At 37.4% G+C, this 26,067-nt stretch overlaps 1 protein-coding gene across 1 annotated transcript; it reads left to right on the top strand.

Annotated features, from left to right (window-relative positions):
- The first annotated feature begins 5,228 nt into the window (after positions 1 to 5,228).
- Positions 5,229 to 25,773, top strand: LOC149822222 (putative phospholipid hydroperoxide glutathione peroxidase). Its single transcript, XM_089980748.1, has 6 exons — positions 5,229 to 5,606; positions 10,895 to 10,971; positions 11,224 to 11,285; positions 11,754 to 11,872; positions 25,264 to 25,431; positions 25,557 to 25,773. The coding sequence occupies exons 1-6, from the start codon at positions 5,349 to 5,351 to the stop codon at positions 25,587 to 25,589; spliced, it is 717 nt and encodes a 238-aa protein (XP_089836874.1). The 5' UTR covers positions 5,229 to 5,348; the 3' UTR covers positions 25,590 to 25,773.
- The last annotated feature ends 294 nt before the right edge of the window (positions 25,774 to 26,067 follow it).

The raw sequence follows: 26,067 nt of genomic DNA, 5'->3' as shown, positions 1-26,067 counted from the left end.
AGTGAAGTGTGGCAAAGTGGTGTAAATGCAGGAAGCTGCGGATATTGGATGGTGACAATAGTGGAATGAAGCTGTTGTAATCATGATGGTGCTGCAACAGTGTTATGAGATGTGAGATGTGTATAGGTGGTTATGGTAGGTGAATACAGTAAACACTGTGTGATATGTAGGTGTGGCAGTGAAGAAGGCAGGTGCAATAGTGAACACAACAAGTGGTGTTGTGAAAATGATGAGTGACATATTGTGAAAGTGATAAGTGATGGGCATGCGATATGATGTCAATATGTGGAGCTCAGTTACACCCTGAGATTGTTGTATTGCTGCGTTCTGGGAGAGGTAGTAGTTGTGACAATTGCCTACTTGGGGGCAACTGAACAAGAAGACTTCTGCTACTGGCATTGAGCTGGCAATGCCAAAGAGAGATGCATGTTGAGTAAGGTGGAATGTTGAGGGATTCAGACGCAACATGGGTACATTGCAGGCGCTGAGCATGGATGATATTTGATGGTGATGGACTACTGAAGATTCAAGCTGATGTCATAGCCACATTAAGACCAGCTGGTATTGTTTGATAGCACAGGAGCTGTATTGGCTACAAAAACTTTGTTGAACAGATAACAACACGAGCCTGTGACTCCCAGTCATACCAGGGATAGCATATGCCCAGCCATTATTACCAATAGCAGATGGGCCGAGCAATGAGGTAGTTCACACATTCTAAGCCGTGTAAGTGGAAGGGTTCTGGCTATAAAATAGATTTTATAATCACACCTATACTCAAACTGATCTTGACAGGAGCTATGCACACGCTAGAGTGAAGATAGTAAGCTGAAAAACTAAGTAACAAGTGAATGCAACATATTGAACAGAAGATGTATTGTTGTTGTGAGAAGCAACAGGCGCATCCAATGTACAGTTGATAAAATATGTGTTGGAGAGTGTTGTGCAAGAGTGGATGAATGAGCTATGCATTGTGAAGGTGTAGGTACAGTGGTGACGTGCAATGGGGGGCAGACCTCAATGTGGGTGAGGCTGTATTAAGTGAAGGAGTGCTGATAGGGTTACAGATAACATATGGGGCTTATACTGCAAAGGAAATGCACCTAAAGATTATAACATTGCACTGAATGTTCTGATGGAATGCACCTAATGTAACATGAATGCACCATGAATGAAGTGCGCCTAAATATTTATACCCCCGAAATGGAAGGCAACCAGAAAAAAAAGTTCTCTGTCAAAGGTTTTCTCCCCTTTTTTTTATTTGGAAGATGGCTATGATGGACAGTATGTGTAGCATGGTATGGCGAATGCAAATACCATGCAATACAGCTGACATCAAATAGGGCTAAATGGATGGCATGGAAATGTATGATGATTTGAGGGAACCAAACCTGCAAAAGGATGGATACAATGATTGCATAACCAAAAGAAAATATAGGAACATAATGAAAAATGGGTGAATCAAATGAGCATGCTGAGTTTAGATGTTAACCCCTTCAGAACAACTCAGATCAGGTAATCTTTCTTCTCCGAACTGCAAGGTGATGATAGGAGAATGACCGATCAATTCCCATTTAGCAGTGCCATAGATGAAACATTTGTCTTAGGAGGATCTTCAACAAAAGTTTTATATACAGAAGCTAAAAAAGGATCGACCTCTATGGTCGCTTGCAGATATTTTAGTAGGATTCTTTGTTGCCATCTTAGTGAATATATCCTCAATAGGTATTTCAAGCAAAATAAACACAAAGATAAGGCTAAGATATGCACTAAGATGGGTTAATACGAATAAACCTGGTCATTGAATAACGCCTGTAACCCCAAGATGCTTAAAGGGTAGTTTTAATAACCCATCTTAAATACCCTTTTAACCAATTTAAACAATTATACATAAAACAAACAAAACAAAAAGACAGGAAAAGAGAACATTTACATCAATGAATCAATTTTTTTTTTGCAGATAGGTTCAACAGAGCATACAACTAATTCACAATAAATCCTATAATTCATGAGGAATGCCAATAATTTCTTGATAGATTACAGGATCTCACGGTGAAATTAACAGTTTCGTAAACACTCTTCATACCTTGAGACACCGGCTCTTGCATTTCTATCAGGATCACAGGTAGCGAACAAGCCAGAGGGTTAATGAACACACGTAAGGCTGAAGAACTTCCCCAGCTCGTTTTTGCTGTTTTGGAGAATCCGGAAGTTGTGACCCACTTAGAATTTAACCAGACTTGATAACTAGCCAGAACCATGAATCTGTAAACTAAATCAGGCTGCCTCATCTCATTTCCCTCCCCCACCCTTCCTTTTTTTTTATATATATATTGAACTCATTTCAGTTGTAGGAAGGAAAATTCCATGATAACCTAATCAATTCCAATTATAGAGATATAATCTGTGAATCAAACCCAAATCAAGGATGGAATCCGAAGATGACCCGAGTCTGGTATGCACGGAATGTGATGCTTTAAATGCAACGATGTGTCACGACTAACCTAAATAAGATAGGGGAATAAGTGATGATGGACTAAAAGAAATGTACAAATGTGGTTGAATCCATACTGAAAGAAAAAGCGTGAAAGTACAGGGGAAATGACACGATGTAAACAAAACACTGATCCTAATATACCATTAAAAGCGTAAATGAAAGTAGACTGATATGAAAACAAAAGTTGGATCAGAGCAATGGAAGGTGCTAAATAGCGAAAGTATGAAAGAAAACAAGCAAACAACAACAAATATAAAAAAATAAAACTGCTGTGAACAATCTGTCATAACGAAATTCAAGGCAAGAATGAAACATGGTGAGTTAGAACGAATGAAGTATGATCCGATGTAAACAAAAGACAAATAACAACGAAAGAAAAAAAGAAAGAAAGAAAAAAAAGAAAAGAAAAAAAAGGAATTAGATGTTGGAATCGACAGATTCCGTTAATGTTGCACAGGGATGTATTAGGATTTCTACAGACAATCTAATACTATCCAAGGTGCATTAATGGGGATCGAAAGCGGAAAACCAAAGAAAGAAAAAAAAAATTCAGAGAAAGCTGAGAAAGAAGAGGGGTACTCGCCTGGTTTGCAGAAACTTTAAAGGAGGGAGGGAAGGCTTCCTTTCGAGCTCCAGGAGAGATTCGAGAGAGAAAAAGAGGGCTTCTGGTGGAGTCACGAAGGATGATGCAAGAATTTTGGAGGGTGATCGACTCTTAATGGATTCAAGGAAGCAATAGCGCAAAGATGGATGCCTGCTCTTCCCTCGACGTCTGCTTATATAGACAGAAGAGGAAGAATCGGGAAGGAAGCAGTTAGCGTTTAATGGTGGATGCGAGAGGCGATCATCGATCGAAGGGTGGTGGCTGATGGGGGCAATCGATGCTTCCAGAGGGAGTTTGTTGGTGATCAAGGGTTGAGGTCAGGGAGGCTCAACCGATCGTCGATGAGAGAGAGAGAGAGAGAGAGAGAGAGAGAGAGAGAGAGAGAGAGAGAGAGAGAGAGAGAGAGAGAAGGCAAAAGCCATTGCAAATTTTCCTAATTTTTCAAAAAGAGGGTCTAAAAAAAAAGAGTTTTCTTAAAAAGGGGTTTTCAAAACTTATTTTTTTGTAATTTTCTTTGTTATTTTGATTTTTTTGTTTATTTTCTCTATATTTTTGTATTTTTTTGTGTTTTTATCATAAAATTCTAAAACTAAAGAAAAATCAGCGATTTAAAACTATATTTTTTTGTATATTTTCTTTTTGAGAAATATTTACAAAAAGAAGGGTTTTTTGAAGATTCAAGGCTATTTTTTGAAAAATTCTTCAGATAAATGGGTTTTTTTATTCAAAATTTGAGGAGATATTCAAATTTTAGACTTCGAATCATGAAATACAAAGCAATGGATCCATACGGATACCAAATGAATGATCTGAGCCTTTCAGAAATTATTTTTGATATTTTTGTAAATTTTGGTTTAAAACTTGGATAACGAGGCTCAGATTTAGATTTTGAACTGCATCCAAATTTGAAATTGGGTCAAATATATAAAATGGATCTGATTCCAGTAAATCTGAGAGATAAACTGGGATTTTGAGCGAAAATGACTCAATTTACTCAGAAAATGGAGGTTAGGGGCAAAAATGGAATATTTATAAAATTTTGAAAATTTTGGGGTGTTCACATAGGGAAGGACAAAGAATTGCAGTGCTTGGCATTTTTGAAAAATTAAGTCAGGTTAAGCGACTGAGTTTAATGGTGGTTCACAATAGGTTTTTATTCGACAATTGGCAAGAAAACTTTATTCTCTATCAAGAAAATTCAATATTAGAAAAATTACCCAATTTTTTTAATGAAACCGCCTTTTACTTGCTTCTCTGTGACGTGTGTGCCAGAATGTGTGTTCTCTTATTGGAAGTTGACATTGGTGTGTGTCCCCACGGGCTGTGAAACAAACTGAGTCGCTCCTGATTAGGTCCATGTTTAGGGATGGCAGTGGATTGGGAGAAAAGGGGCCTTGCCTCGTTTGGATCAGGGATGAAGAGCATGAAACATGGATGGAGGTGGGGATGAAGGTTAAAATCTATCCCCTGGCGAGGATGGACTTATGATTTTTCCTGTCTTGTCCTGATCCCCGCCCGCCTTGCCGCATCCTCAATCCTTTTAAGGGATGACAATGGACCAAAGAAAAATGCCCCCCCCCCCCAACCCTGTTTGGATCAAGAATGGAGGACATGAAATGAAGATGGAGGCGGGGTGAAGGTTAAAATCCATCCCTGTGCAAGGATGGAAGTTCGAATTCTGAGATGGGGCAGAGCTAGAGACCTTGTCCTCCGTCCCTGCCCAGTCCATTGCCATCCTATTCATGTTCAGCTCTTGTTGTAATCCTATTTTTTCCAGCTTTAAAACAATGTATCTTTTTCATAAACAAGTTAGCTCGTTCTCGTTTAAGTCGGACACATTATGAGCTCTAACTGGCCTGGGCTTTCCACAAGAATGAGCTAAGCGTAACACTTCAAGCTCGTCTCGTTCAGCTAATTTACCAGCCCTACCACCTAGGTTAAGATTTCACGTTACGGGTTTCTTGTTTTACCGGGTTTTAGACCCGACTCCGTTTCAGAAACGGAGATGTCCGGCTTGTCCACGATTTTTTTTCCCAATTCGTTGATCTGTCAGCTGAAGATGCGTCGGCAGAAACAGACAGAAACAGATGAGACGTGTACGTCTATAACACCAACCACGAACGCGGGTGGGGTGGGGTTCACGGCTATAATTACGGAAGTACCCCGGCCCGACTGCTGGCCGGTGGCTTCTCCTCCTCCTCCTCCTCCTCCCGCTCCCTTTTCTTCCTTCCTGCTCTGCACCATCTGATGCTCCCTGCTTCGGTTCGCAGGACCTCCGCGATTCCTTCGATTGCAGCAGCGTTCCAGCGACACATCCTATCTCCGATCTTCCCTCTTTCTTCTGTTCTTCCTCCTCCTTGCTTTCTGTACGGGACGCATCTCTCCGCTTCCTCTTTGCCATCAGCTGCTCCTCAGACGCCTCTCTTCGTCCGATCGCGATCCGTCTCCTCGATGGCGAGCCAGTCCTCCAAACCGCAGCAATCAATTCATGATTTCACTGTGAAGGTACCTTACACGCGCTTCCCTTACCTCCTCTCGTCCACTTCTTCCTATCTCGAATTCACGGCTATGTTTGATTTTTTTACCCTCTCTCTCTCTCTCTGGATATGGTTCTATGGCTATTTTTTGCGGCTGGTGAGAGGTCTTTGTAAATGATTTTGTTTCCGGTTTTAGGGAATTAGAGACCTCATGGTGAATATTTCTTTGAATTACTCAGAGTTTGAATCCTTTTAGGTTTGATTTCTGCGGTGTTGTGAAAATTTAGTTTGTTCTGAGGACTGTGGACGAGAAAGAATTTGGTTGGTTTATATTGATTTCACTGGTTCAGGTATAAGTTTGTGCGCCTTAGTAATTCTAAGGAACTGATGTACTTCCCTCTCTGGATCTCTGTGGAGAAAGAATGTTGTTTCTTGATTTTTGCGATTTAAATTTCAGCTTATTGTTGAAACTTGGGCTTCCCTTTATGTTTGTCAAGGAGGAAAAAAGCTTGTGAAATTATTCAGAAATGGTCTGCACATTTGGGTTGTCTATGTAATTTGTAAATTTAGTTTCACGTGGTGATTGTTTGGGAGGGAGAATTTGGCTAAATTATTCAGAAATAATTCGTCTTGGCCTCAAGTTTCTAATTTATCATCATGATTTATTAGCTTTGGTTGGCGGGCAAAATATGGGTGAGTCTTTGTGCGGCTTGTGAAACAAGTATTTGGGATATAATGTTCATGTTTCTTTACTATTTGTAGATATTATTTTCTTAATTTGAGGTTAATTAAGGTTGCTAGGAGTTTTATGAGAATTTGTCTTTGATTTACAATTGGCCTGTGCTTTATCTCTGTTATGCGAACCACAAACAAAGTTGAAGCAAAATACATGATAAAGAGAAGAAGAAAACAAGATAAGATACGAGATTTACATGGTTTGACACAACCCTACGTCTGCAGGGGAAGGGGGGACAAAATCCACTAGCAAATAGGTGTGAGATACAATGGCAGAATACAGAGCTCTCAGAACCTAACCCCCAATACAACCTAAAAAAGGAAAAAAGGAAACTCTCTCCCTCTCTCTCAAAGAAAAGAGGTGACTCCTCATAAAAGAAGGAAGCCAAGTCCTCCGTGACCACTACAAACCTCATTGAAAAATTCCATTATACAATCTCCAAAATATTTTCAGACTGGGTCATGGATCAAAATAGGTCCAAAATTCAAGACACCCACAACACTGATTTTGTTTTCATAATAAGTTGAGTCTGCTGACTTGTGTTTGTAGTGGATAAATTGATCTTTTTTACCTGCTTTTACTTTGTTTTAACACATAAGGGGAGGGTAATTGTAACACCCCCAAAATTTTAACCTTAATTATTGTTTAAATATTGAAATTTCAAGACCATTTTTTTTTATAAGTATAAGTAGATCCAATCTTATAATGCGGAAACAATTTTAAAAAACAACAAAGACTTTGGGTGGGGTTACACTAAAGATAACAATTAAATCAAAATGTACGGGATATTCACATTTCAACCCACATACAATATAAGACTGAAATATGAAGAGTTTTAATTTCATTTCAAATCAGAGTATAAAAACAATAATTCAATCTCTACATGATCAAATACTTAGAACGAAAAGATCATGTCTACCAAGATCGCAAGGTAAGAGTGGACCCTCGAGGATGCAACTCGACCAATCATTCGCTCCAACTACTCGTTATACTTTACCTGCATTACTTGTCTCCCATAAAACATGGTCAGACTTGCTAAAGTCTGGTAAAGCAAACCAAATTCAAACTTAAAGAAAATATATTAAGCATTTAAAGATTAAGACATGATATATTATTCATCAATCGTCAAGTGATAGACAAAGGAACAACGTCCTATGAGTCATTCATTTAAAGTATTCGAACATAAAGCATTTAAAAACATTTCATCACTTAATATTTTATTCAACCTTAACTCACGTAATAAAGCATAATCTATATACATTCAAGTCATACAAGTCATTGCTTATATATATATATATATCTTAGACATTCAGACCATTGTATTATTTTCATATGCATTCATAATTCTTATAAACAATAAGTCAAATCACATTTGACCATTCCAGCATGAAACACACACATACCTTCTAAGTAATTTAGTTAGATATTCATGGTACACATCAATCATGAAATATAGGTGTGATATATTCACTCAAACAATCATAATACAATCATTTGCAATAAAACTATATAGGCATGATGTATCATTCACCTAATAAGTCAAAACTAGTCATTTGTAAGCGTGATATGTCATTCACCTATACGCTAACATAAGCGTCACAATCATAACCTCATATCAAGATCTAAAATCAATAAGGATCTGATTCTCACATCTGAGTTCAGTATATAATCATGCTACAACAGAAAAGCCAAATCAATAGATTCATAACTGACTATCTTAATCAATTCAGAAGATCATCACAATTCACCATAACATTTCATTTAATCATATAAATATTCACAAGATCCACGCCGAATCGCCTGGTCTGGAAAATATCCAACTTCACAGAGAGTTACCGCCTTGGACGGATGGTCTGCCTGGTCTTGGACAATGCACTTCTTCACAGGAATATACCGTTTTTGCGGGCTACCGGCTTTTGGACAATGTACTTCCTCATATAGACTTACCGCTCTAGCCGGATTACCTGATCTGGTTATGCACACCCTCACAGAGAATTCTTTGGAAATAGTTCCTCAACGGGTACCATATCCAGTGAAAACTATTGTGATATATGAATCAATACAGTTAACCATTATCATGGTCGATAGCCACCAACATGGGTACAACCATGTATACAATCAATATGCATAACTTTATATGGTACTTAAATCATAAAATCACACATTTAACCAATAAGGTTTCATGAACCGTAGTTCACTATTGAACTTAAACATTTATCGCATGTATTCATAATTTCATATCACGTAGCATTTAAATCATATCATACAAAAGCATATTATCCTACGCATCATATCATCGCCACAAGGAATATTGCATTTCGTAAATTGAACCTCGAAGCATGCGTAAACAAAACATGAGATCTATGTATGCATATGTGAACATGTATATTTCATAATACGATTTCATAATACGAATCTACTAAACCTCAGCATACGTAACTCCTACGTAGTTTGAGTTATGCACACATGATTCAAGTCATATATGCATTGTTTAACTACATGAATCAATATGCAAAACAAGTATTTCATGCATAATGTCTCACATATAGTGTGTATATATATGCATATATTAATAATATTCACACAAATCATGGTTCGTTTATGAGAGCACGAGACGTATCAGTCCATGCATAACAGTATTGCCATAATCTTATCATGAATATGATTCTATCGCTCATGTTTTCGTGCATGATTACACAATTATTATTTCACACTAGTATTAAATATGGTCATGTCAAACACATCAATTTATGTAACATTCATTCACACAAATGGATGCTCAAACATGTACCTGCAATAAACACACTCCATATTCCGCTATCTAAAATTATGACGAGCATGATCTCTGAACTACGACAAGAAAAACACTTCTATTTTCATACATTCAAATTATGCTCAACATGATCTCTGAATTACAATCACAACAGTTCTAGATATCCACAACTAAGTGATGTGTATGATGAGGAAAGTGTTGCATACAATAAAAATAAATTTATTGGGTGATGCATTTGCACCACGTACTTACCACGGGCATTTACCCGATTTGCATTTCACATTGCATTCAATGCATATAGGCTTATAGCTGTTTTGATACTTGACGTAAGTATCACATTTTTAGTATATTCTGCACTCAAATCAGTTAAATATATAGGCAACCATAACACCCTTAGATATCCACAACTACGTGTGGTGTGTGCGCATAAATTGTATTTGCAATTCAGTGAAGTATTTAACACAACAACATCATGCTTATGCAATTAGTGCCTAAACATACTCTCTACAAGTTTAGTTAAGGAAACTTACTTTAATAATGTGAAGAACAACAAATCGAAACTCAAAAGACTAAGGGGTTTCAAAATCCGCAAAAACCGCTCAAACAACAATTCACCAAACACTTGGTGCGCGGTCGAAAATGCCAAAAACTCTAAAAATATAAAATCCTAAAAAATCTAGAAAGATAAGGTGAACTACCAATAAATATTAACTGCTGAGCAGAAAATGCTGCATACACCAACATCTCCATCTCACCAAATTTGGTTACTACAAAACATAGATTAAATGTTTTAAATAGTACTTTTGATTAAAATAACCAAAATACCCCTTTGGTTAAAAATTAAGATTTTTAACTTATTAAATTTATCTAGTAAATTCCAAAATTCAATGATATCACACCAATATTTTACAAAACTCTTAAAAACATGTTTTTGATCAGAAGTAATATAATTGATTGTTAAATATTTGAAATAGTTTTAAAAATACCAATTTTACCCTTGTTAGCCAAAAATGAGTAATTGAGCATTTAAACACCAATAAATGAGATTTAAACAATAGAAACACATTTTTAACTCAAAGATAAAGATGAATTATTTATTTATTAATAATATCTAAAATTTACAGTAATACATGTGCTATGTCACACGGACTCGGCTAGGGAGGTGCCGCACCCGAGTTGACACGCCCCGACACGGGTGCGGACACGGGTGCGGCTTCGGATTCGGCCTGGACTCGGTCAACGCCGAGTCGGACTCGGTCAACGCCGAGTCGGACTCGGTCAACGAGTCGAGGCCGAGTCCGTCCACATTTTGGACTCGGTCAACTTTGACCGAGTCCAAAAATGTCTATTGAAAAAACTAAAAAAATGATTTTTTTATATAAAAAGAGACAGTGCACAGTGTTGTGCACAGTGCACAGTGCACAGTGCACAGTGCTGTGCCAGTGCACAGTGCGCACAGTGCCTGTGCACAGTGCGCACAGTGCGCACAGTGCCTGTGCACAGTGCGCACAGTGCGCACAGTGCCTGTGCACAGTGCGCACAGTGCCTGTGCACAGTGCGCAGTGCTGTGACTGTGCACTTTTTAAATAAAATAAAATAAAATAATATCTTTTTTAAAAAAATAAAATAAAATAAAATAAATATATATATATATATATATATATATATATATATATAGCCGAGTCCCCGTGTCCAAAAATTTTAAAATTGCGCCGCACCCGTGTCGCACCCGCACCCGCACCCATGTGACATAGTACATGTGTTCTTTGTTTGTGATTCTAATGGTGATATCATGCGCCTTGGGCAGGATGTGCGCGGAAATGATGTTGAGTTGAGCAAATACAAGGGAAAGGCATTGCTGGTTGTCAATGTGGCATCTGAGTGGTGAGTTTCTTTTCCTTTTCTGTGGAGGAGTGGGAGTTTTTTTTTTGTAGCACGGTCCAAAATGGGTAGTCTCTGAAATTTATGAGCAACATGCTTAATGAATTCCATTTTATCAGTGGGATCTGTTTGTTTCTGTTATCACTTGTTAGTTTTATGTCCCCTGCTCCATTGAGTTTTATGGTTGCCATTGTCTGGATTTCTGGTATTTATGACATTCATAACAATTCTTAGCTATGCCTGACTTTGTTCCAGTGGACTAACCAATTCAAATTACAAGGAGCTGAATGATCTGTACGAGAAGTACAAGGACAAAGGTTCCATTCTTATCCTGGCATTAATTTTCAGTTGGTAGCCTCTGGGATTAGTTTATAGTGCTCGCTATGTTATTTTGTTTTTGTTTGAATTCAGGGGGATTTATTTGTACAGTTATATCCCTATGTTATCTTCATTCATGTGATGCACTTTGCTGATGTTCTTATTCTTGTTTGAATCACAATTTGGCTTTCGATGTATTTCAGATGTTTTTTCATTATTATTGACATAAAGACAAAGGACATGTAAGCCTTTATAATAGCACTGTCAGTTTGACATAATTTGGTTTATAGTTTTTCCACAAGTGGGCTTTGTATTGGTTAGGGAACTTAAATAACACTAAACACTTATGTTTTGCGAACTATAACGATGGTAGCTACTCTTTCTGTGCATGTAACCCATCTTAATTCTAACTTATCATATCCTCGTATATTGATGCATATAAACCTGAATGAGCATGTTGAGTGCAGGATTAGAAATTCTGGCATTTCCATGCAATCAGTTCGGTGGGCAAGAGCCAGGGACAAATGAGCAGATAGAACAAGTGGTATGCACTCGATTTAAAGCTGAGTTCCCCATCTTTGACAAGGTAAATGCAATACTGCATACAAATTATTTGCTGCAATATTTTTTCTGTGGCCTCTTTTTCCCATTATTATCGGTGCTAATGTTAAAATGGAGTAATTTGCTGTTTTTAGTCAAATATCATTGCCCTGCACCGGGCTTCCGAAAATCGAAGATAATGATGACTCCACTAATTGTTACTATCATTGTTATCTGCATACATATTCATAATGTTGTACGTAGATAATTTAGATGAATAACAAAATGTTAAGACTCAAAGTACATTTCTTGAAAAAATTGAGCAATGAAATTCTTTGCCTGTTAATGACACTCTTATTTAAGGGCCCATGAGAGATGATAAGTACATCGAGGGGAATGGGGCTAAAGCCTATTAAAAACATTTACCGGTGATGGAAACCCCAACCATATGATATGGATCAAACCAAGTCTAAAGGGGGAAGTATCTAGACAATTTTTGGCTAATGATGAAAATTACTCGAGTACATTTATTGAAAAAATTGAGCAATGAAATTCTTTGCCTATTAATGGCACACTCATTTAAGGTCCCTTGAGAGATGATATGTACATCAAGGGGAATGGGGCTAAAGCATATTAAAAACAATTACACGTGATGGAAACCCCAACCACATTATATGGATCAAACCAAGTCTAGTGGTTCAATTGGAAGAACAAGTCACCAGAGTAATTGGATAAACACTTCTATAAATATAAAGATAGAACATATCTTTATCCCATTCTTGATGTCAAGTGTTTAAAACTTGTGATCTGTAGGATGAGTTTATATAGAACTCTTAATGAGATCCTTATGCCTTATGACTGAGGTGTTTCAAACAAGTTTATCACCTTTGACAGAGTCACCTATATGAGTGTGAAGGTGGGGTCGCCTTCTTTGAGACTTAGGCTTGTCTCTAGAGCACTCATGAATTTGAGATACTGCGTAGGGCCCTTAATGCACAATTTCATATATGGTAGATACATATATCACCTGAAGTGAATGTGTGTATGTGTTATAGAGTCTAAAAAGTCTATTAGGATCTTTAGTTCAAAGCTAAGCTACTAATGATCTAGTCTTATAATGACAAAATAACACTAAGTGAAGGTTCAAACCCAAAATGTACTTTCATTTATGCACAGGAGCTTCATGAGTAGTTTTACCTTTTCTATAATTTTGATCTAAGTGGGGGATTGTTGGAATCGTGTCTCAAAACTATGCATTTACCGAACTTATATCGTGTTTGACTTGACCAAGCCACCTAGCTAGGCTAAGTTTATGGTCATGCTTGATTTGACTTTGACTTTCTAAACTAGATGATAAAGGTATTGATTAGTGACCGTTAAGCTCTTAAATGAGTTAGCCGTTACCTGACTATTGGCACTTAATTGAGATAGCCGTTAACCACTAGCCATTAGGATATGATCGTTACATATTTATTTGTGACCGTTGGACTTTTATTCGTAACATTAAGACATTTATTTATGATCGTTAAGACATTTATTCGCTTAAGCTTATATATACCTAGAATCCTTTGTGATTTGAATTTATCTTTCATTCTCTTATATCTCATCCTTCACCTTTCTTATTTAAAGCTACTCAAAGGTGTTCGTGTTGTAGTAGGCAGCATCCATAGTGCAAGTTGGGGTCGTGTTTAATGTAAGAAGATGTGACTTGGTTGTATCCTGGAAGAAGCAAAGTTACAGTCACCCTTATTACACCAAGGATTCGATCCTAGAGATGCAACTGTTGCTTTAAAGAGAGCGCTTAAATGCGTGCCTCTAAGCAAATTCCTTATGAGTTTGAGTATATATATTTAAGCCATTTTTTCCAACAATTTCAAATTCATTTAGAGCAACAAACTCAAGTGAAAAAAAATAAAAAGACAACAGGGTTAGAATAAATCATTGTGTATGCTGCATAAATATGCAACTCACCATGGTGCAGACCACAAAAAATCACATTTTTTAGGAGATTGTAAAGTGAAAATTTCAGTTGATGGGACAAAATAACAGAGCACCAAGTCAATCTAATCAAAAGCTAAAGTAACTCGAATAGCCAGCTCAATATAGAATGCCATGCATATAATATACGTGAATCTTGTATTCTTTTTGAAGAAGATTAAGTGGATTTTATCATTAATCTAAATATATAGATCAATCACATCTTTTTCTGCAATTGGATTACTGAACAACAAGCTCCAAATTATCATGTGTATTCTTCATGGTGTTATCTATAGGCTGAGATATCTAAATCTGGTTGAATTTAGATAGATCACCCAAATGAGAAAAGTAATACAAAAAAGCAAGTCGAATGAAACCATCCAACCTCCCCACTTCACCATCAAAAATCTGCCTCATGAGTATATCGTGCAAATGGCCAACAACTCTTTCTTCAACGAATCGAATGCCACCTCCAACCTCTCAATCTGCTCCGTAGCATTCATATTGTACATAAACAACCTATAATACATATCAAAGTCGTCTATTCTTGTATTCTTCACCAATTCCAATAGAGTATTGTAACCCTTTGTGTTGATCAGAGTTGATTGCAACTACAATCTGCCCAACATCCTCCCCACTGAACGTGTGATAAACCATCTCCGCAGTGTGGCTCTATACAAGGCATCTCCACCATTCGACATCCCTCCTCAAAGATATCCAAAAACTGATCACAGCGACTAGCCCACAAATCCTCGAGTTTGATCCTCGTCTTCTTGTAGATGAACTGAAGAATGGACCGATTGTCCTTCCCGTTCTCTAGCTTGAATATCGGGTGGGTGCACAAGATGTCAAATTCGGGTAGTAAGATCTAGAGGAACAACCTTCGGGGGAACTCCTTCACAGTGAGGATGTTGATGATGAGGGTGATCCGCTTCAACCTTTGTATGGGCAGGGACCAGAGGACGGACTTCGTGGAGATGCTGGAGGTGGAGAGGAGGATAACCTCCGGGTGCAGAAGGTGAGGGTGATAAGCTAGGGAATGTGATCTCTGAGCGCCGATGAAGGTCAAGGTCTTGGTGAACACGGAGGCGCCAAGGCCCATGAGGGCGATGGCACCAAGCAGGAGCGGTTGTGAGATGATGCCAATGGTGGTGGCGAGGAGCTACTAGGCATTTCGGGTGACCCTAGTGGGCATGGAAACAAACCATAGGATGACTTTGGCGGTGATTGAAGCGGCCAGGGCTTCGAAGGAGGCAAAGACGTTGTGACAGGTGATGATGATGCAACCATCTTCAACACGAATGAAGGCATTCTGAGCGCACTAGGAGGCATAGGCAGGCACAAAAGCCTCTTCGAATTGGGGCGAAGAGGGATCTGGAGATGGTAGAGCGGGCTTTGCAGGATGAGAGAGAGAGGGAAACCCTAGGGCGCACGACGAAGCGAAGGCTGCCATTTCGATGGCCGCAAAGGCGCAGAGAGAGGGGAACTGATTCTCCCTTCCGCTTCCTCACAAATGCACTAGAGAGAGAGAGGTCAAGGAACAATAGGACCCACAAAATTCTTTTCGCGTTTTGGGGTACAAAGATTTGTTTTTTTTAATATCTCTCGCCTTTCCTTCATTTCTCTCTCTTAGCAGACCAAACCCATAAAAACCAACATGGAGCTAACGTGACAACAAGGCAGAGAGAGAGAAAGAGATTTGTGGCGTTCCCTCTATAGAGATTAAGTACGTGATTATTCTCGAATGATGAAAGTGTTGCTTTAAAATTGTTGAAATATATATGCTCAAACTTATAAGGAATTTGCTTGTAGGCACATATTTGAGTGCTCTCTTTAAAGCAACAGTTGCACCTCTAGGATCGAGTCCTTGGTGCAATAGGGTTGATTGCAACTTTGCTTCCAGGATATAACCAAGTCATGCCTTCTTGCGTTAAACACGACCCCAACTTGCACTATAGAGGTTGCCTACCATGATACAACCACCTTTGATTAGCTTTAGATAGGAAAGGTGATGGATGAGATACCAGAGAATAAGAGATAGATCCAAATCACAAAGGATTCTAGGTATATATAAGTTTAGGTTAATAAAATGTCTTAAAGTTACCAATAACAGTTATAAATAAATATGTAATGATCATATCCTAATGGCTAATGGCTAACAGCCATCTCAATTAAGTGTTAATGGCCAGGTAACAACTAACTCATTTAAGAGCTTAACAATCACTAATCAATACCTCTGTCATCTAGTTTATAAAGTCAAAGTCAAATCAAGCATGATCATAAGCTTAGCCTAGCTAGGTGGCTTGGTCAAGTCAAACATGATATAAGCTCGGTAAATGCATAATTTTGAGACACGATTCCAACAATCCCTCCATATTTTGTTGTTATTGGTAATCAATGTGTTATCTTTGACACATCCCTTCCGAAGCAGGTGTAATTTTCTCCATTCGATTGCTAGTTTTCTTCATAGTCATGCTCTTTTGTATGAATTTTATCCTCTTTCATACATTTGTGCATGTGCTCTCTCATTGGCAAAAAAAATAGTACTTTAGCCCTTTAATTGTAGGGGTGAATCCTTGTCCTGTTACACCATGGGCTCTGGAGTAGAGTTGCCAGTCAGGGAAGTGGGAGTAGGAAGCGAGGTACTTTAAAGTGAACCAGAAATTGTCTCAGAAGTGAAAAGAGAAGCGACCTAGGAAGCAAATTAGAAGCGAACAAGGATTCAAAGGGAAAACGAAGAGGGAAGCGAGTAAGAATCGAAAGAGAATCGAAAATGTATATTTTTCTAATTTATCAAAATCAAAACTGAATCATGTATGCAAGGCAATCATCTAACAAATGCATCCTATTGCAATCATTTAATAAATAATACATCAAAAAATATATATAATTCATATTCATGTTCCAACCATTTAACAAATGCATCATGTTACAAACATTTAATAAATAATACATCAAGAAAAAATTATAATTCATATTCCTGTTGCAAGTTGCAACCATTTAACAAATGCATCTTGTTGCAAACAATTAATAAATAATACATTAAGAATTCATAATTCATATTCCTATTGCAACCATTTAACAAATGCATCTGAATGCAAGTATTTAACAACTAATACATCAAGAAATCTTATAAATTTCATTAAGAAATGTACCTTTTTCAAGAAATGAATCAAATGACTTGTTATTTGAGGTTGTGATCTCTGCAAGAGAAAATTCAATAAACTAAAAGATTATATGGAGATATGGTTAAATTTTTAAATGTACAAAATTCATTTAAGCACTAAAAAACTTAATTTAATTTCACAATAGTGGAGGACACTTGGAAATCTAGGCAAATAGAAACCCACCCACTATAGGTCACAAGCAATAAAAAAGATCTTGCAATGCTCACCTGCGAAAAGGATATACAGATTATAGTTACAAACAATGTCATGAAGATTAAAACAAAAAACACATGATATACAATAAGAGTGAGGAAAAGAATTGTTAACTTGAGAGACTGAATCATTAACAATAACTGGTGCAGAATTGCAAATATATTTATCAACAAAAACAAGTTACCATAAATACATAAATAATATGAAAAAACTGAAAAAATAGCCATTTTAAGTCAACTGATGATGTAACAAAGCACATGAAAAACCAAAACAAAAAACAATATTAACTATAACAATCATGGAGAAATTTTGCCACATGTAATCAACGGAAATGCGTGAGTCAGACATAGAGAGAGTGAGAGACAGAGAGAGTGGGAGAGAAGTGAGAGACAGAGAGAGAAAGAGATGGAGAAAGAGTGAGAGACGGAGAAAGCGATAGCGAGAGACAGAGATAATGAGAGACAAGGATGGTATTGAGACGTGATCTATCATATCCGGTTCTAGATTTGGATCCAGATCTAAAATCTGTTTGACATCCCAGTCCTATTGTATTATGTTATGTTTAGCTTGACTATATTACCTCTCTTAGTTGTATTGTTTCTTGTATATTAACTAGGGATATTTCTGTCATGTAAAATACTTAATGTTTTAAAATAACCTACAACCCTAATAAGGGGTGTGGAGAATCGTTTACTGTGGCCCTTTTCTTCCTCCTCTCTCTTCTTATCTACGTAGTGTTTTCTGGTGCAGATCTTATATGGTATCAAAGTAGGGTTTTGATTCCTCCATCCATGCGAGTTAAGAAATTATTGGCTCCTCCTATTCTTTGATTCCCTCTATTCCCTCCTTTTCTCTATTCCTTCTCCTTTCCTCACGTTCTTCTCGCTTCTCCTATTCTTTTCTAGAAAATAAAAAAAACATATAGATCAAATATATCGATCTAAGTTTATGTTATTTTTATCTTGTTTGTTGATTAATTGTTCTGTCTGAAACTGATTAAAAAAAATCTGTATTCTTTTCAATAAAAAAACCCTAGATCGATTTTGGGTTTTCTTTGTTTTCCTTATTTGGAATATTTGGTTCTTTTTCTTGCTTGTTCCCTTCAAATCTGATTTTATCTTACAGATTTTCAAATTAGATTTGTATTGGATATGATATCTTCTGAAACGTCCCTATATTTATAGCGATAATTAATTTCTTAATATCACATACCTTTAAATAATCATTATTGCATACCTTTAAATAATCATTTATTTATGATTATTAATCATTCTTGTCTTATTGCTGCATCTATCTGATGTTTTTGTGAGTTGTCCCTAATCTGTAAAAAAAAATGTAGACAAATTTTGTTATTGTAGCATTTTTTTTGTGATTTTGTTCATCCTTCTTGTACCTGCCATGGATTCTTCTTCCTCTTTGGTTCTTTCAGCAAGCTTCCTCAACCGGCTAGTTTCGAAAAAATTAAATACCTCAATTTTTCTTACTTGGTAAAGGCAGATCATTCATTTTATTCAGAGCGAAAACCTTTCTGATCACTTGGATAGATCGATTTAGACCCCACCGAAATTTATATTAAGGGAAGAAAATGATAAAAAGGGGGTTGTTATTAAATCTTTACAGGTTTGGAACCCAGAATATATTTCCTAGATGAAATGCGATCAAGCGTTGGTGGCATATATCATGTCTACATTGTCAGAGGAGGTTTTGGTAAACATTTCAGATGATTGCACAACTATGGAGTTGTGGACCCAACTTGTGCAAATGTTTTCACAGGTTTCTGAGGCCAGAGTTATGTTTCTAAAGAGAGAGTTCTTGAATCTAAAAAAGGGTTCCATGTCTATCATGGAGTTCTTTAATAATATGAAGGAAATCATAGACCAACTTGCTGTGATTGGTTGCATAATTCCAAATAAAGACAAGGTACAACAGGTCTTTAATGGATTGGGGGCCCGAATACAACATTTTTTATACTGGCTTGTCTTGTTTTGATGAGCTGTCCACTTTTGAAGCTTTACGTCATAAGTTGCTGCAATTTGAGATGAATTTAAGAGGAGGATCTGTTGAGGATCCTGCAGAAGCAACAAACAATCATAATGTACTTATTTCGTCAATCATGGTTGCTCTAAATTCTGGTGGGAAGTACTTAGTTTGGAGAGGAAGAGGAGGCATGAGAGAACGAGGTAGATAGAAAGGAGAGGGCGAGGAGGTAATCATGGAGGACATTGGCTGCTCCCACTTCCTAATACACCTCATTTATTATCAGGGTAAGAGAATACCCATATGCTATATTTGCAAAAAACCTAGACATGTTAAAGTAAACTACTGGTATAAGGATGATCCCAGGTATGTTGGAGAGCAGAGTTCACAGAATAAAAGTGCACCAAAAAAGACTGAAAAATTAGGGGCGAAACCAGTGGATAGACAACTTCTATTGGCCTCCTTAGCAAAGCTTGAATCTAAACCAGAATGATCAAGGAGTTTGGTACGTTGATTCCGATGAAGCAAATCATATTACTGGGGATGCAGGTAAACTTAAAAACTTGTCTTCTTATTTTGGTAGAGATAGAGTTATTACCGGAGATGGCACTCAATCACCCCATAACATATAGTGAAAATGCTTTCATTCCCATGTCTAATTCAAATCTTTGTCTATCAAATGTTTTCCTTGTTCCAAACATAAGAAAAAACCTTGTTTCAGTTTTTAAACTTGTTGATGATACCAATTCTTGTGTCGTTTTTACTCGTTTATGTGAAGTATCTTCATAGAAGACGTTCACTAAAGGAGAAAGACGGGAGAATATGTATCTCTTCAAGGAGAATCCGTTGGTTCATGTTCCAATTTAAGATGCTGAAAAGTCATGTTGTTTGGTTAATGAGTTAGAGTCCAATAAGTCAAATGTTTTGCATAGTTGCTTAGCCCATTATAATAAGGCCTTTATTGAGAGGTTTGTTTCTAGTAATTTGATTCCAGCATCGAGTTTGAGTCCTGAGTTAAATAAAATATGTCCTAGTTATCAAATGTCTAAGAGTCATGTACTTCCCTTTATTTCGAATAATAAATGAGCTTCTAAACTATTTGAAATCGTACATTCTGATGTATGGGAACTAACCCCAACTGTTTCTTCTTTCGAGAGCCGATATTATGTCACTTTCATTGATAACCATTCTCGATATACATGAATATTCTTTATGAAACATAAGCATGAAGTTTTTACAATTTTTAAGAACTTTCGTGCTATGGTTAGAAATCAATTTTACTTACCCATCTTCAATTTTTCGTGTGATGGTGGGGGTGAGTACTCTTCAAATAACTTTATATAATATCTTAAGGAGAATAGAGTTAATAGAAGGGTATTTTGTCCCAAGACACTTCAACAAAATGGACTTGCTGGAAAAAAAAACACAGGCACATTATTGAAAGTGCACTAGCCATGATGAATGCTCGATTTGTTCATTTATTTCTTTGGACAAAGGCCTTCCATACAACCATGCATATCATAAATATGTTGCTTATGAAATTCCTGCAATATAAATCTCCACATTATGAATTGTTTGGCCAACATCTTGATTATAATTATCTAAAGGCCTATGATTGCACATGTTATGTTCACATTGATGCCTCTTTAGGAAACAAGTTTGACAAAAGAGCTCATGTTTGCAAATTTGTTGGATATACAGACGATTATTAAAGGTATAGGTGCTATGACATTGAAAATAAATACATTCGTGTTTCCAGAAATGTTGTTTTTGATGAATATGATTTTGTTTCAAAAGGCAGCAATGTACAAAGTGTTCAATTGCAATCAAAACAACTATATCAGCCATGATTAAATGATGATATATTCTCTATTGGGACAACAACATCAAATGATGGAAACAATGATAGGTTAGAGGGTGCACATGTAGGATCAGACCAGCAAAATGTTGAGGGGACAACAAGTTGATCATTTAGATGGCATAGAAGGAAGATTCAAGGGAATTACATACAACTACATGATTCAAAATGTTGAATATGAAAATGCATTTGAGAGCAGTCCATAACAAGAAAATATTGAATTTGAAAATGATCACATTGGATAGGAACAAATAAACAAAAGGTTTGGAAGAGTGCGACATCCTATAGATAGATGGGTAAGTTATGAAAATTTCAGCATGAACCAACAAATTTTTTAGTTGCGTGTATCTCAACATGAAGAGCCTCGATCATACAATCATGCTTCAAAAATTACAAATGGATTGAGGCTATAAATGAAGAAATACATGCTTTATATCTGTCACAGGGATTCGGCTAGCAGGGTGCCGCACCCGCGTCGACGCGACTCGACGCAGGTGCGGTCAACCCGACCCTGGGTGCGTTGACAGTACCCAGGGTCATTTTTGTCCAATTTTTTTTGGATTTTTTTTTAAAAAATTTTGCCGTATGAAATGGGCTACAGAATTTAAAAAAAATTCTTTGGGGGGGGGGGGGCGCCCCCCTTGGACCCCCGTCCGCTGACTGTGCAGCGGGACCCGCGTCGGGGGGAGCCCCCGGACCCCCCTTCCTGCAAGGGCAAAAACAATGAATCAGGCTCCACAACTCATCACTTTCATCTTTGGGGACAACCATATAAGATAAAAAAATGGTAAAAAGTAAGTTGGGCATAAATGTCATGGACCTTAACAACTACCATATATATATATAATTTTTTTTTTTACATTTTTGCCCTTGCCGCACCCCCGCACCCAGGTTTTTTTGGAAGTGCCGAATCCCCGCACCCGCCCCCGCGGCCACACCCGCACCCGCGCCCGTGCCTGCGCCCGTGCCCGCGCCCGTGCCCGCGCCCGCACCCGCACCCGCACCCGCACCCATGTGACATAGCTTTATATGAATGTAGAACATGAAATATTGTAAAAAGACTTGTCGAAAATAATGTAGTTTGATCAAAATGGGTCTTTAAAATAAAATAAAAACCAGATGGCAGCATAGAGAGATACAAGGCAAGGCTGGTTGCAAAGGGTTTTACTCAGGAACATGAATTGGGCTGTAAAGCGACATTCAGTCCAGTAGTGAAGATGAAAACTATCAGAGTATTTCTTTCTCTAGCAGTGGATCATGGTTGGCATTTAAGTCAATTGAATATTAAAAATGTGTTTTTGCACAGAGACCTCAAGGAGGAGGTGCATATGGAGCAACCACAAGAGCATAATGAGAAAGATCCAACCAATTATGTGTGTAGATTGAACAAAGCTATATATGGGCTAAAATAGGTTTTTCGATCATGATTTGAGAGTTTTTCTCTTGAAATTCAGCAGCATGGTTTTCAAAGATCTCATTTGGATCATTCCTTGTTCATCTACAAAGGTGATAAATGGATTATAGTATTACTAAATGATATCATAGTTGTAGGAAATTTCAAAGAACATATTGATGATGTCAAGAGTGTGCTAAATAGTACATTCAAAATGAAAGACTTGGGAGATCTCAAATACTTTTTGTGCATTGAAGTTGATCGAAGAAAAGACTCATTAGTGTTGACACAACATAAGTATACTATTGATCTACTCAATCCGGTTGGAATGAAATATTGCAAACCAATATTTACTCCAAGTGTCTTGCAACAAAACTTATACGTGATGAAGGTGACATTTTCGATGATCCTACAAGATATAGGAGTATTGTGGGTATGCTTCAATATCTCACTTTTACTCGTCCTGATGTTATTTATGCAGCCAATCAAGTTTCTCAATTTATGCATTGTCCTCGTGTGAATCATATTGAGGCTGTCAAAAGAATCCTTAGATATCTAAAATGCACTCTTGGTGATGAACTTTATTATCAGAGAAATGATAGTGATAAAGGTGTTTTAACAATTATAGCCTTTTTAGATGTTGATTGGGCAGGGGATCCAAATGAAAGAAGGTCTATCTCTGAATATTGTGTTTTTATTGAAAAAAACCATGGTTACATGGAGCAGTAAAAAAAAAAGAGGTAGTAGCTCGGTTAAGTACTGAAGCTGAATACAGGTCAATGGCGACAACATCTAAAATCATTTGGATTAGATATCTATTATCTGATTTATATCAACTTGCGATCAAAATATCTTTCAATCCTATTCAACATGGTAGAACAAAGCATATAGAGATAAATCAACACTTTATTAGAAACAATTAAAAATGGGGAGATTTCTACTCAATTTGTTGGGACAAGATCAAGTTGTAAATTTGTTCACAAAAGGATTAAAGAAAGGTTTTGGTACTTAAAGAGTAAGTTGTTTATGGTTCTTACTGCAATGTGAGGGAGGGTATTGATACGTGATCTATCAGATCCATATCCAAAGTTTGTTTGACATCCTAGTCTTATTGTATTGTTTCTTGTATATTAATTAGGGGTATTTCTATCATATAAAATACCTAATGTTTTAAAGTAACCCACAACCCTAATGAAGAGTGTGGAGAATCGTTTGCTGCAACACTTTTCTTCCTCAGTGTTTTCTGGTGCAGATCTTATAGAGTGAGAGACAAAGAGCGAGAGACAAAGACAGAGGGAGACGAAGAGAGCGAGAGATAGAGACAAAGGGAGAGAGAGTGAGACTAAGCGAGAGACATAGAGACAAAGAGAGAGAGAGAGAGAGGGCCCGTACCCGAAAACAACCATGATCACCAGAGCTGGAAGTCGCTGGAGGCAAGGTTCGCCTGATGGTCGAGATGAGAGGGAGAGAGAGAGAGTCAAAAAGGGTTTCAACTTTCCCTTTTATAATGGCAAATGATTAAATTTTTGGTAAAAACTAAATTTTTAAAAGGCAAAACAGTCATTATGAAAGTGAGCTTCACATTACAGGAAGCTCGCTTCCCATTTAGGGGAAGCGCGCTTCCCCTAAATGGGAAACAAGGGGAAATGGGAAACAACGCTTCCCCTAGCGTTTCAGAAGCGCCACGTTTTGCACTTCTGAACCAAGTCTCGGGGAAGCATGCTTCCCCATGTCTAGGGTGCCTTCTGGTAACCCTATTTTGGAGTCATTAGTTTTTTTCCCTGTTCTTTTTTAATCGACCATCTGGGGTTAGGCAGACCCCGACCAATTTACAAAAGTAGATAATACAATTTAGAGTTCCACTAGGGATGGGAACCAGTCAGGAGGTTTGTGGTTCCATACATGATCTTGTCCCAAGTGTGCTAGCTTAACCAGCCTAGTAGGGATGTAGTTGCGTTCCTTTGGAATTCAACGACAGGAGAATGCTTTGAATAAACAAAAGAGTTGAATAATGGAGTGCTGTAAAGATGAATGTTGTAAGGAGCCATTCATTGCTCCTGAGATGGTACATGCAACATCATGTCTTAAAGACTACAATAATTTTATCAGGCAGCTGGATCAACTGTCAAAGTAATGACCACCAATGCCACTCAAGAATGCTGAGGTCCAAGGGTCTCAAAAGGCACCCCATCAGAAGAAAGAAGCCTGAGGAGTTTCAGATAGAAAAACCAACTTTCCATTAGTAATCTGCTTTAGATGCTATCGATATCATGATCCACCCAGAGGGTGGCCGCTTCCATGGATTTGCGTAAAGCCAATTCAATTTAATTGGGTGCTGACTAGTAGCCAAAATCTGTAGAAGGTGTGGTCTAGCTTCATTCAAAACTTGTGATATGATGAAATCTGAAGGTAAAAATCTTATACAGTTCCCTGGTATCCCATATATTATGAATGACAAGTTGAAAAGAGAGTAACCGGGCTTGTTGGAGTAATTTATTATCAAGTACCTTGGCTCCCCAGTGAATAAGAGCCAGTGACAAATCTGAATACATTGAAAAGGAAAATTTTCAAGAGCCATCCGATAAAAATTGGAACTATACAGGGAGTCATTAGGTTTGGAATAACTATAATCTACGATAGAGTGCTGGTTTGAATATTCAGTCTTCCTGCTTGCCTGGTTGGATAAGTTCTGGTCCTGCAAATACGACAAAAGGATTTTGGCTGCCTATATATATATATATAGGCAACTTTGATGCCTAAGTTGTTTAAATTTAGTCATGGCTTCTTATGAAATACTTCCCCAGAAGTGTTTGCTGGTCCGAGTCTCAGTATATACCCTTTGCTTTTGGCAGGTGGACGTTAATGGTGATAAAGCTGCTCCTGTTTACAAGTTTTTGAAATCAAGCAAGGGTGGCATCTTTGGCGACGGCATAAAATGGAACTTCACCAAATTCTTGGCTGATCAGGAAGGTCACGTTGTTGACCGCTATGCACCCACAACTTCACCCTTGAGCATTGAGGTAAACTAGTTACTAACTTCATGTTGGTTGATCACACTACAGACGTACGTACTAGGCAATTTTGAAGCGAAGAGAAATTTGATTCCTTTGACTGACTAATTTGCTCGTTTGCTTTGGTTTTCCAGAAAGATATAAAGAAGCTGCTAGCTGTACCTTGATGGTGCGCATGCCACAAGAGAGAGAGAGAGAGAGAGAGAGAGAGAGAGAGAGAGAGAGTGCAATAATATAGTATCTGTGCACGCTATACCTTTCCGACTTGGGCTATGCTTCGCGGGCTATCTGCTTAATTATGTGAAACATTTTATGATCCATTAATGTAGTATCTATCCGTGCTATGTTTCTTACTCGGGCTATGTTTTGCTCATGTGAAACGTTTTATTGTCCATGCAGGTGCTTGAAATTAGTGTATTTGCGAGCTGTGTGCGTTTCTCATACCATCTTCGAAATGCTCGTTTCTTCTTGGTTTTTAGCAATCAAAATCTCTGCACAATAAATAAATTCAAAATTTTGAAAATGGAAGAAAATTTTAAACTTTAGAAACATATCTTAAAAATGACGTATGCCATTTTTATCATATTGCTGATAAAAAAAAGATAAATACCGCTCTCAAATAATATGTTTTTGTGATATTTTCAA

This window comes from Nuphar pumila, chromosome 11 (assembly GCF_984573655.1).
Source record: "Nuphar pumila chromosome 11, dmNupPumi1.hap1.1, whole genome shotgun sequence".
NCBI classification, from domain to species: Eukaryota; Viridiplantae; Streptophyta; class Magnoliopsida; order Nymphaeales; family Nymphaeaceae; genus Nuphar; species Nuphar pumila.
Note: the sequence above shows the minus strand (reverse complement) of the source record. Positions and strands in the feature narration are given on the sequence as shown.